Raw genomic sequence first — 13,567 nt, 5'->3', positions numbered from 1 at the left:
TATTTAAATCATATCGTAAAATCAAATTTGAGTCCGTCAATCACTGATACATCATATATATTCATAAAAGATAGCTACAAATTTACTCTCACAGTATGTTTCATTTGAAAAAAAACGAATAACTCGTGACTCATTTTATAACTTCTTTAAATCATGTCGTAAAATCAAATTTGAGTCCGTCGGTCAATGATACATCATATATATTCATAAAAGATAACTACAAATTTACTCTCTCACAATAGGTTTCATATGAATAAAACGAGTATCTCGTGACTTATTTTTGTAACTCTCGCTCGGCGAAAAGATAACGGTAAATATTTCATATTAATTAGAAATGGAAAATGAGGAAAAAAACAGGTCAGCATACAGTCAATATAGAAAGAAAAGGAGTAAGGTTCTTGGCTGGCTCTGAAAGAGATAGATAGGTGACAGACTGGCAATAGCCAAGTCAAGAACAACAACAGAAAAAGACTCTCTCTTTATCCTTCTCCCTCTCTCTACTCTATTCTATATAAATAATATTAATAAAATTGTAAGTATGTCGGTATAAATTTTCTTTCTTTCTCCAAATTTGTGCCCTGTATTCTAGCTTCACCAGATTCTCATTCAGATAGAGACACAATGAGTCTATTTGGTCTTGGAAGCAGGTACTTTTTGTTGTCTTCTTTGGATTTATTCTCAATCAAACCTTAGCTATATTTGTTTTTTAGTTTCAATCTTCATGGATTAGTGATTCTGAGTTAAACCCTTTAGTATTATTCTTGATTGAACAATTGTTTTGGTCCTCACAGAAACCAGAAAACGTTTCGTCCTAAGAAGAATGCTACCCCAAGGACTAAGGTCACCTTTACAACTGTTATTTATTTTTGTTTTTATGTGTTATATGTAATAACCATTAATGAAATTTAACAGGGAGCTCAACTTCAGAAACACATTGATTCAACTTTGGGAAATGGGAATTTAAGGGAAGTCATTAGACTTCCTCCTGGTGAAGATAGTAATGAATGGCTAGCTGTGAACAGTAAGATTTAAGATAGAATTTAAAAAAAGTATTATTCATATATGTATTTTGTTTTGTTTTAACAACTTTGTTTTGTTTGTGTTTATTACTGTAGCTGTGGACTTTTTTAACCAAGTGAACATCCTGTATGGTACTCTCACTGAGTTCTGCACTGAAACCAATTGTCCAGTCATGAATGCTGGACCAGTGTAAGTACTCAGAGCTATTTACATATATATTAATACAACTGGATTTCATCCTTATTTTTGTACTTTTCATTCTTGGTATATAGATACTCATATAAGTGGGCTGATGGGGTGACCATAAAAGAGCCAATAAAGGTCTCTGCTCCAAAATATGTTGAGCTGTTAATGGATTGGATTGAAGTTCAACTTGATGATGAGTCAACATTCCCTCAAAGATTGGGTTAGTAAACTATTTGCCTTAAAGTTAGAAAACCTCTTTTTCTTCTTGTTTACATCAATGATTTTTCCTTTATAGGTGTTCCTTTTCCACCCAATTTCAAAGAAGTGGTGAAGACAATCTTCAAGAGAATGTTTCGTGTGTATGCACACATTTACCATAGCCATTTTGAGAAGATACTGAGTTTGAAAGAAGAAGCTCATCTCAATACTTGCTTTAAGCACTTTATTCTCTTTACTAGGGTAAGTTATAATTAAGTGTTTCATTATATTCTTATTTCTTTTCATATTTTTATTAATTGTTTTTATTTATATTTAATTAATGCAGGAGTTCAAGTTAATTGACAAACGACAGCTTGAGCCTCTTCACGAACTTGTGGAGTCTATTCTTCGACAATATAATACCAGCATGGATGAATGGGAATGGGAATGGGAATGAGATCACCCTCAAATTTTGTGGACTTTTTTTTTAATTTATTTTATTTAGTTTTGCAATTTGGGAACACAATATATATGTGATTTTTTGTTGGAGTGTGTGAGTGAAATATATTTTCTTCTTCTCTCCAGCACCAACAACTCATCACTTGCAGTTTTTTTTGGGAGTTAGACATGATCAGAATAATAAAAATAAATACAAAGTCGCACAAGTTTTTAGATTACAAAGTATGGTATTGGTGATGTGATGGTGTGTATATTCTAATAGTTTACTTGTTCACGAGAGAGCCATGTTTTAAAAATACAAAAATAACCGCCAATATATATAATAAGTCAAACAAACAACAACAAAGAATTATGGACCAAACCAACAAATTATTATAATTGTAAAACGTGGCTATCAATATTGTTGATTGTAGTGGTAGAACACTTCTAAAATCAAAGAAAAAATAATGTAAAACGATAGCAACTTACATTACAATATATACAAGATTGCTATGTACTTTAATATCAAAATTTGTCCTACTTATTTGTTCAAAATAAAATGACCAACTTTTGCATTTGTTTCTTCTTATTTTTCTTCTTTTAGTTGATAATTTATTTGTAACGTGGTTACTTTAAATTTGACCTATACAATCAGTGAAAAAAGTTCGTTTTTTATTTAATTATTTTTTACAAAGTTATAGATTTTTTTTTTGATGAAACAAAGTTATAGATTAGAATATTGAGTGTATCTGAAATGTCATTGCATTGAATTATCAAATATCTATTTTTCTCAAAAAAAAAAAAAAAAAAAAAAATTATCAAATATCTATATATTGTGCACAATAATATTTAAAAAAAAAAAAAAAAAAAGTTATTTTTGCTAAGCAATCCTATTTCATTATTGTTGGTAGCAGGGCCGGCCCTGGGCATAGGCGGGCTAGGCCTGTGCCTAGGGCCCACCTAGTCCAAGGGCCCAAAAAAAAATTTTGCCATTTTAAAATTACACAATTTTTTTGCTGATTTTGGAAAATACCATTTTTTTTTTCTAAATAAGGGCCCAAAAAATAATTTTTACCCTATAGCCCACTACATTTCAGGGCCGGCCCTGGTTGGTAGTGATCACATACCATTTAGATTTATGAAAATTGTCTATTATTTGTTTATTTATTTAATAATTTGTATGTTTCTAACTTTTTATTTAAATAAAACATAAGATATTATTTTATTTTGAATTATGTTTGATAAATTAATTAATTTAATATGAAAAATGAAATTAATTACTTTATTCATTTTCTTAAATACTTTTATAGATATAAATTTTTAGGGTTTTTTTTTATTTTTACACTTCAAAACAGTTTTTTTTTTTTTTTTACGAAATTCTACATAGAAATTCCTATTGCAACTAGCGCTGCAACTTAAATTACAATAAAAAATCGTATAGAAACCCCTATTGCAACTAGCGCTGCAACCACTTTAGAAACCCAAACCGTAAATTTTTTAAAAAAAAAAAAGTTGAAAAAATAGTATATGTGGTAATTTTCTAAATTTTTATTAGAATGACTATTCTGTTGTAATTATATATAAAAAAAAAATGGTTAAAAAATGAGAAATTTGATCTTATATGCATGCATTAGACTAAAAAAAATACAATTAACTCATGTTGAACACCATATGTATTTTAGGCTAACTTTTTTATTTTGCTCCCAAAATACTACTCCCAAAAGTTAATATCATTTTCTCTTTCGTTTCTCTTTTCTCTCTTTTCTCATGTCACTATCCCACTCATTTTCTCTGTTTCTCTTAACCAAATCACATTGTACATCTTACTAAAAGTGAAGACTTAATTCCAAGCTCATATCGGAGGTGGCCGGATTGGAGGTAGGATAATTTTTTTCAGCAACCACGGGAATCATTGTTTTGAGTAATGGGTAAATGATTTTTTTTATATTTTTTTTATTATTGGTTGTTATTTTTTTTTTTTTTAGAATATTGTTTAGATGTTTGATCTATGGGTTGCTGGTATTTTTTGCTGATTTTTTTATGTGAATCGTTGTTCTTCTAAAATTTTGTGTTTTTTTTTTTTTGCTTCTGGATTTGTGTACAAGGCTGGTGGTTGACAAAGTGCAATATAACTTGAAATTAGAAGTAATGATAATCGTCTAAGTTTCTATTTGTCAATGCTTTTGAAGAAGCCATATGAATTTGTTTCCCTTTTTGTGACTTTGGTGAAGAATAATGTATGTATCGATCGTGGTTATCTACCAAGTACTGTTAAGGATACTCGTAGTGAGGTTGGAACTTATGTTCCATAAATAAATTCACAGGTGTTGGTAGCAGATGTGTTACCTGAATTAAATACTATCATGGCGACAGTTGACCATGTAGCACAAATTCCCTTTCATGATAAGTTTGGTGATGGTCCAAACCCTGAAGCTTATTTTAATGGCAATGATGATGTAAGAGAGAATCAAGAGACATAGGTCCATGTTGTAGCTTTGAACTTGACTCGATTATTGTACCAAATACTTAGGCAAACAACACGTAGAAGAAGACCCCATAGAGAAGATTGACAAACATCTGGTACTAGTAGTAGTTGTATAAACGAAACCATTAATGCTAGAGGAACCAGTGATGCTGGAGGATTTAGTTATTCATTCTCTTCTTTGATAAATTACGGTTAATTCAAAGAAAAAATATATACAAAAGAAGACATTGAGGATAATAGTCATTATACATCTATGGGTGGCACACTGAGTGGGGAGTGACATTTAGGAAAGTTTTTTAGAAACAAAGAGCATTTGAATATGGTCGTTAGCTTGTATGCAATGAATAAAGGGTTTGACTTCATCGTTGAGTAGTCTGGTACCACTGTTTGGTACATTAATACAAAATTTAGATTGCGAGTGGAGAGTAAGAGGGAAGAAGAACGTACTTTCTGACATGTTTGAGGTGACTACATTTCAAAATTTACACACATCCCTTGATGTTTGAAGAAAAGATAATCGTCAAGCATCACCTTTGATAATTGCCCACCTAATTAAGGATAAATTTGCAAGTGACGGCTAGGATCATTAAGCCTCTAATATAAAAAAAAAAAAAAAAAAAAAAAAAAGATATGCACAACAATTATGAGATCAAAATAAGTTATGAAAAGGCTTGGGGGTGCATAGAAAAGACACTACACCTAGTTTGGGGTACACTTGAAGCTTTGTACTCAAAATTACTTGGTTACTTGCACATGCTACAATTGAAAAATCTAGGTACCATTACAAATTTTGTGCTAGAGGATGGTCACTTCAAGTATTGTTTTTTTATGGGCCCTTGTAGGCGTGGATTTAGGTTTTGTTGACCTGTTGTATGCGTTGATGGCTCATTCCTGAAGACTAGGTATGGTGAGCACATGTTGTGTGCAGTGACATTGGATTCAAACGACCATATTTTTCTGATTGCTTTCGCGATAGCTGACAAGGAGAATCACGACTCTTTGACCTATTTTATGATAAAATTAAAAAGTTTCATAGAGAATTTAAGAAGATAAAAGTAATGGATGTTGCTATTGCATTAAATCTTGAGGGCATTAAATTTGAAAGGTGAGCTCGGTCGTAATTTGAAGGGGATTGTTACAATGTAATGATAAGCAACTGGGCTGAAAGCTTCAACAACACAACTAAGGACTCAAGAGCCTTCTCGATAACTGCTTTTGTTGAATTCTTTAGGTTTAAAGTTCAAGAGTGGTTTGCTATGCGAAAGGAAATAGCTAATAAGTGTACAAAGACTTTATCACCAAAAATGGAGCAGGACATGGCATTGTAGCTTGAGAAATCTAAGTATTTGAACTTCGATACATGTGGACCTTATACGTTCAATGTTCACTTTGGAGGACTGGTAGAGAAGGGTGTTGTAGTAAACTTGCAGGAACGAACAAGCACTTGCATTCTGTTCCAAATCATGAAGATTCCCAATTCTCATGCATGTGTTGCAGCCCAAGAATGAGACATTAGTATGTATGCACTATGCTCTCAGTATTACACAACAGAGTATTGGAGGAGCACATATGAATGAATAATTATTTTACTTGGTGAAGAGGATAATTGGGAATTATTTGAAGACATCAAAAATATCACATCGGGAGTGCATGTTGAGAAGAAACATGTAGGTCGTCCGAAGAAGTAAATGTTAGACTTTTTATTTGGGCTTACATTAAGTTTTATTGGTTTTATTAAAACTTGGGTTGATTGGATAGTTCTTTGCTGTGTTAGCCCATGTTGTTGGTGATCAATTGTTAATGGGCTTAGCATCTGTGAGTAAAGTCTAGGTGAAGCAGAAGTGTGGGCTTTTCTAGTTGACTGAAGCCTTTGATGAGCGAGACCCAACTAGGGTTTTGTAGCAAAGTTCCCTCCCTAACTCTATAAATACATATTGTCTCATCACAATTGTATACCTTTTGATAATCAGATAAAATAAACTGCTTCTGATTTAGAGATCTAGGGAGGAAGACTTAGTTGATAGTATTGTACTATCAAAGTGGAGTAACTGCTGTGGATCAAACAGAGATAATTGCTATGGATCAATCAGGTACACATACTCAATTATCATATACTACTATTGTGTTCTATGTTATATACAAATAGATCTTGGGTTAATTGTTAATTTATCTAACATGTGGTATCAGATTGCCTATTGTATATGATTTAGAACCTATAATTAATATAATTAATTTGTATATGTTAATTATTCATAATTACATATTAATTTCGTTATTATTTTATGTTAAATTTTTTGTTTATAAATCTTAAAACTTTAGAGGTTTCATTCATCGTTAAATTCTCTTTCAATTGATATATTATATGCATGAAATCATTATATATATTATGAGAATTTTAAGTTTAAAGTTTTAGGGTTTATATATATATTCATTTATTTATTTATTTTTTTTTCTTTATGAAATTAAATTTAGGTTTTTTGATTCTATTGTTTATATACTAAAATTGATGGTACAAATCTCATTACCAACTAATTTACAATGTTTCTACAACATTTAATTTGAATTCGGCGTGCAACAAATATCAAAATCGGCCATTTTTTTTTGTTCTTAGTTTTCGGATTGAACACAATCCGATCGAGACCCTTATCATCTTTAATACCCGAAATTAATACCATAGATTGATGAGAAATCGTGTCCCGAACAAAACCCATCAAAAATTGCAAGTTTTCGTGGTGTTTTTTGGCCGGAATTCGTCCAGACGCTCGCGGCCGAAGATCGCGCGACCCGCCTGGAGATCCGGCTGGAGCTTGAAGATGACTCCCAGCCGCAATGCCCACTCGCACAGCCCGCGCGTGGGGGCGCGTGCGGCACTCTCGGGTGTCGTTTTTCGACGTTTTTTTTTCCAACGTGCTTAAAATTAAATTTCTGATTTTTCTATGATTTTTAATTAATTTTTTGACTTCTTTTAATAATTATTATTATTTTAATAATAATTATGTAGTTAAAAAATTATTAAAAATATTTTTTGATGATTTTTCGAAATCTGTCGATCATAGAAAATTTTTTGGGTTTCTTCTCGTTACATAGGACATAGTCACTCTCTTACTTGATTTATCTTGACTATGTAATCTCCACCAATATTCTTTCTTTCACATTTTTCCATTATTTGTTGTTCTAAAATTTTAAAACTTGATTGTTTGATGTAAAAATAATGTGTTATGGTGGACACTTTATTTTTTTTATTATCAATATATTACAAGCAATTTATATATAACTTTTTGGAAATTTGGTTGAAAATTATTAAATTTTTAATGATTATTTTATTACCAAATTTCATATGTTATAGAAAATATTTATTTTGGTTGGCTATATGTGTAATTACTTGCCCAAAGGTAGTAGTTATACATATTAGTTCACATTCCATGAAGTGAGTTAATATTAAATGTGTATATTTTAATTATTTGCCCAAAGGTAATAATTTAAATATATATATTTATTATTATTTTTTGATTGAATTAATATATATTATTTAAGAAATTTATTTGCCCAAAGGTAATAAATTCTTAATTGATATGTATTTTTTTCTTTATTGTTAACTTCATGAAGGTAGATCATGTGTGTGTTATATTCTCACCCCAAAGGGGAGTTTATAATGACCAGTTGACTCTACAATATTTTCTAATTGCTTGGCTCATATGGCTTGATCAAGTTTTAATTTTTAGATTTTTTGGTCTCCTTTCTGCGAACAACAATAACGTTTTCATCTGAATTCTGAATGCTTCCAACTTTAAGATATGGAAACGAGATGTGAAAATTACTTTAGGCATAATAGATTGGACTTATGCCTTCGAGAAGAAAAATCTGCTGATCTTATTCTAATATCAGAATTGTTGCCCAAAAAATTCTTCATGCACATTGGAAAAATTCAAATCATCTTAGTCTCATTGCTATGAAAGTTCAATTCCATAACATTCTTTTGATGGTTTGCCAAACACCTCAAATACTAATGAGTTTTTCAAAGTAGTAGAAAAACTATTTCACACTAGTGAAATCGCTAAAGCTGGACATTTTATGGATGAAATGGCAACCATTAAGTATGAAAAATCAAAGGAGTGCGAGGTTTTAATCTGAAAATTATTCATGTTCAGTCCGAGTTGAAAGATCATAATATTTCTCATCCCGACTTTTACACTATTCTTCAAGTTCTTCATGAACTTCCTGCCTCTTTCAGCCTTATCAAGACAGCCTACAACACTTATAATAAAACATGGAGTTTTAGTGATCTAAATTCTCAGTGTGTAGCTGAAACAAGCAAGCTAACAAAATGAAAAGAATGAGTCTTCTCACTTTGTTTCTCAACTCAAGCCCAACAAAGGATAAAGAAAATATGAAGAGAAACAACCACAACCAGAGGCTAAGGGATTTCAAGAGATAAGTGAGAAGGAGTCAAAGCTTAAAGTGGCACTTATGTTAGCAATGATGTTATCTATGTTGGCATATTTATTCTTGAATTACAGTTTAGTGTTCAGATTGTTTTGAACAGTACTTTCTTGATTCTTACTTTTAAAGTAATTCAGTTTCGCTTCCGCGTTTAGTTAAACAATAATTTTCTTTTTCGTTTTACCAATTATAGTGTTAACATTATGTTTGACTCCGAATAATTGGAAAATGTTTTTACTCTGATATTCTTCTCAAATTATCATTGATTTCCTTAGCTTCCTTTTTCAATGCTGTGAATATTGTGGGTAAGAAATCTTATATTAAAATAACATCCTTATTATTATGGCACGATATATCGGGTCATATTTCTAAACAAAAATGATCGATTCCTTCTAGCTAAAATTCTTCCTCCTGTTGATGTTTCTGGTTGGGATACTTGTGTTGATTGTACTCGTGGAAAATTGACCAAAACAAGAAAGAAGACTGCAAACCGCAGTCAATCTTTATTGGAAATTATCCACACTGACATCAATGGTCCTTATTCCATTACGTTGTGCAGAAACAAGTATTTTATCACTTTTATCAATGATTTTTCTCGTTATGGATTCACCTATTTAATTAAAGAAAAATCTGACGCCCTTGATAAACTCAAAATTTTTCGAAATGAGGTTGAGAAACAATTAGGAAGAGTCATCAAAGTTGTTCATTCTGATCGTGGAGGAGAATATTATGGTCGTTATACAGAATCTGGACAACACATGGAACTTTTTGCAGAGTACTTACAAGAAAATGGTATAGTTGTTCAATACACTATGCCTGGTTCACCTGAGCAAAATGGCGTTGCTGAAAGGAGAAATCGCACTCTCATGGATATGGTTAGAAGTATGATGAGTAGAACAAATCTTCCAGAGTTTTTATGGGGTGAAGCACTTATGACTGCAACTTATATTTTAAATCATGTTCCCATAAATCTGTTCCCAAGACCCCTTTTGAGTTGTGGACTGGGCGGAAGCCTAGTCTAAATCATCTTCGTGTATGGGGTTGTCCAGCTGAAGTAAAGATTTATGATCCTAATTTAAAAAAAGTTAGATCCGAGAACAAATCGCTGTTATTTCATTGGTTATCCAATGCGCTCAAAAGGCTATCGCTTTTACTGTCCTACTCGTGGTACGCGAATTGTTGAATCTCAGACTGCTAAATTTCTGGAATTTGATGTTGCTGAAAAAATTCCTTCAACATCTCTTGAAATGGGGGAGTCCTCTAAAAGAATTTGTATTCCTATGTCATTTTCAAGAGATGATAATAGTAGTCTCCATCCTACTCCAGTTGGTAATGCTCCATTGTTGATGAATACATTGCTCCCGATATCGAAGATGATGAAGGTCCTATTATTGATGAAGGGCCTATTAATGATGAAGCTCCTATTGTTAATGAGAATCCTGTTATTGAAGAAATTCCAGTTGTGGAAGATGTTATTCAAAACAATGATCAACAAAGAGAAGTTATTCCAGAAGTACCTCCTCTAAGAAGATCTCAGAGACAAAAGAAGTCAACAAAGTGTCATGATAATTTTGTTTATCTTGGAGAAGGAGAATATGATATTGATCATTTTGTGGATCCTGTCACTTTTAGTGAAGCACTTAATAGTCCACAATCTTCAAAATGGTTAGCAGCTACGGATGATGAGATCGACTCCATGAAGAAAAATGGTGTATGGGAGCTAGTTTTATTACCTGATGGTTTTAAACCAATAGGTTGTAAGTGGATTTTAAAGGCTAAAAGGGATAAAAAGGGACAGATTGAAAGGTTTAAAGCGCGTTTAGTGGCTAAAGCCTTTACTCAAAGAGAAGGTATTGATTACACTGAAACTTTCTCACCTGTTTCCACTAAAGATTCATTCAGAATTATTATGGCCTTAGTTGCGCATTTTGATTTAGAGTTGCATCAAATGGATGTTAAAACTGCTTTTCTGAATGGAGAATTGAATGAGGAAGTCTATATGTCTCAACCTGAAGGCTACAAGGAGAAAGGAAAAGAACACTTGGTTTGCAAGTTGAAACGATCCATTTATGGTCTCAAACAGGCATCTCGCCAGTGGTACTTGAAGTTTGACAAGGTTGTGACATCGTTTGGTTTCGTAGAGAACAAGTTTGATCAGTGTATTTATATGAAGATCAGTGGGAGTCGTTATATTTTTCTTGTTCTTTACGTAGATGACATTTTACTTGCCAGCAGTGATTTGTCACTACTAAATGAGACCAAAAATTTTCTGTCTTCCAATTTTGATATGAAAGATCTTGGAGAGGCATCCTATGTTTTGGGGATTGAGATCCATCGTGACAGGAATCGAAAAATTTCTTGGCTTACCTCAAGAAGCTTACAATAATCGTGTGCTCAAAAGGTTCAACATGGATTTGTGTAAAGCTGGTTTCATTCCTATTTTGAAAGGGACAAATTTACTAAGCAACATTGTCCTAAGAACGACTTAAAAAGAGAAGCAATGAAGAATATCCCATATGCAAGTGCAGTAGGGAGTTTGATGTATGCTTAGGTTTGCACTAGACCTGATATTGCTTTCATGGTCGATGTTCTTAGGAGATATTTATCTGATCCTGACCATGATCATTGGGTTGCAGCCAAGAAAGTTTTGAGAGATTTGCAAAGAACAAAGAGTTTTATGCTTGTGTATAAGCATGTCAACAATCTTTAAGTTGTTGGTTATTCAGATTCAGATTTTGGTGGTTATGTAGATGATTTAAAGTCAACTTCTGGCTATATTTTCACTTTTGTTGGTCCTGCTATTTCTTGAAAAAGTGTTAAATAGACTTTAATCGTATCATCTACTATGTATGCTGAGTTTGTTGTATATTATGGGGCATCTTTGCAAGCTTTATGGTTAAAGAATTTGATTTTAGAGATACGACTAGTTGATCCTATTTCCTCTCCTATACTAATCTATTGTGATAATAGTATTGTTGTTTTCTTTTCAAAGAATAATGAGATTAGTAGTGCTTCTAAATATAAGGAAATAAAGTATCTCACTATTAAAGACTTGGTTAAGAAAGGAGACATTGTGATAGAATATTGAAAGACCAAGTTGATGTTTGCAGATCCTCTAACCAAAGGATTAAGTGTCATATTGTTTGATAAATATGTTTTTAATATAGGCATTTTATAATCTTTTGCTCCTTTGGGTTAGTGGGAGTTTCTTGCTTTATCTTTTGAGATTACATTTATATGTAATTCACTTGTTGATGTTATGAACTACTTTGTGGGCCAATATCTTTTTGATTATTGGATGTTTATGCTTTCAGTTAGGCTTTGTTATATTCTCGAGAATGATTGAATTGAAAGCATGTGGTTCATATTGTTGTGATCATTGTCTTTTAAATTTATTTGCTTATTGACAATGATATGTTGTTGGCTTAATTCTTTAAGCAAGTTTAGTGACACTTACTTATTTTAAGTGGTGTATGTTTAATTTCACTGGCTTATTTATTAAGCATCACGGTATCAGTGAAATTGAGGACTGATAAGGATATTATGTTATTTTAAATTGATCACATGTTGAACATAATTCCTTACCACACTACTAGACTTATTGACCATGTCGATTTAATACTTTGGTATTTGTGATTATGAATGTCTTTTGTTGAGTTAAAAACAATATGATTGTCATAGTTCATTATCAAAGGTTAAATTGGACCGGTATGTTGAGATGCTATCAGAGAACTATCATTTTTTTAAAGTGGCCACAAATGTTTTTCTGTTGTTCAACCCATGAGTCGTTTTCAAATAAAATTATTTTGATATATAATATATATGTATTAAAATCAATGTAGCCCAAGTGGGAGAATGTTAGACTTTTTATTTGGGCTTACATTAAGTTTTATTGGTTTTATTAAAACTTGGGTTGATTGGATAGTTCTTTGCTGTGTTAGCCCATGTTGTTGGTGATCAATTGTTAATGGGCTTAGCATCTGTGAGTAAAGTCTAGGTGAAGCAGAAGTGTGGGCTTTTCTAGTTGACTGAAGCCTTTGATGAGCAGGCCCAGCCCAACTAGGGTTTTGTAGCTAAGTTCCCTCCCTAACTCTATAAATACATATTGTCTCATCACAATTGTATACCTTTTGATAATCAGATAAAATAAACTGCTTCTGATTTAGAGATCTAGGGAGGAAGACTTAGTTGATAGTATTGTACTATCAAAGTGGAGTAACTGCTGTGGATCAAACAGAGATAATTGCTATGGATCAATCAGGTACACATACTCAATTATCATATACTACTATTGTGTTCTATGTTATATACAAATAGATCTTGGGTTAATTGTTAATTTATCTAACAGTAAAAGGTTGAAAGAATTAAGACAAATCAAACTCCTTCTAATGGAAAAAAAGATTGTGATACAACGGAATTGTAGCAAGTGTAGTGATAAAGGGCACAACAGAAAATCTTGCAAGTACTGAGTTTAAGAAATTGCATTATAGTTTCACTATGTTATTGTAAGCTAGTAATGTTATTGTTATGTGTTGGATATGTGTTGTAATAGTATTTTTTTTTTTTTTTTGTGATTTCCTATGTTGTGAAATTAGTATTCTAATGTTAAAATTAATTGGGCCTGATGGTATTCCGATAGCGGTACGATAGTACCATTTGGTAAACTTGTTGTAATTTCAATTTGATCGAAACAATAGAGTACAATGATCCTCGATGGTGGTACAATGGTAACTGTTTTCAATCTTTTTTATTAAGTACGATGGGCTATGATAGTCCATTAAAATTATTAATTTTTGAGCT

The 13,567-nt window shown here is 32.0% G+C and overlaps 1 protein-coding gene across 1 annotated transcript; it reads left to right on the top strand.

The window, feature by feature from the left end:
* The first annotated feature begins 409 nt into the window (after positions 1–409).
* LOC115704873 (MOB kinase activator-like 1A) lies at positions 410–2,085 on the top strand. Its single transcript, XM_030632085.2, has 7 exons — positions 410–647; positions 792–840; positions 913–1,021; positions 1,116–1,209; positions 1,293–1,426; positions 1,502–1,665; positions 1,751–2,085. The coding sequence occupies exons 1-7, from the start codon at positions 622–624 to the stop codon at positions 1,859–1,861; spliced, it is 687 nt and encodes a 228-aa protein (XP_030487945.1). The 5' UTR covers positions 410–621; the 3' UTR covers positions 1,862–2,085.
* Positions 2,086–13,567: the final 11,482 nt, after the last annotated feature.

Source organism: Cannabis sativa, chromosome 1 (assembly GCF_029168945.1).
Source record: "Cannabis sativa cultivar Pink pepper isolate KNU-18-1 chromosome 1, ASM2916894v1, whole genome shotgun sequence".
Lineage (NCBI taxonomy): Eukaryota > Viridiplantae > Streptophyta > Magnoliopsida > Rosales > Cannabaceae > Cannabis > Cannabis sativa.
Note: the sequence above shows the minus strand (reverse complement) of the source record. Positions and strands in the feature narration are given on the sequence as shown.

Coding starts and splice junctions, on each gene's coding strand:
- LOC115704873 (XM_030632085.2), top strand. CDS start 622: ATGAGTCTATTTGGTCTTGGAAGCAG. Junction 648..791: donor CTATTTGGTCTTGGAAGCAG/GTACTTTTTGTT, acceptor TGGTCCTCACAG/AAACCAGAAAACGTTTCGTC. Junction 841..912: donor ATGCTACCCCAAGGACTAAG/GTCACCTTTACA, acceptor GAAATTTAACAG/GGAGCTCAACTTCAGAAACA.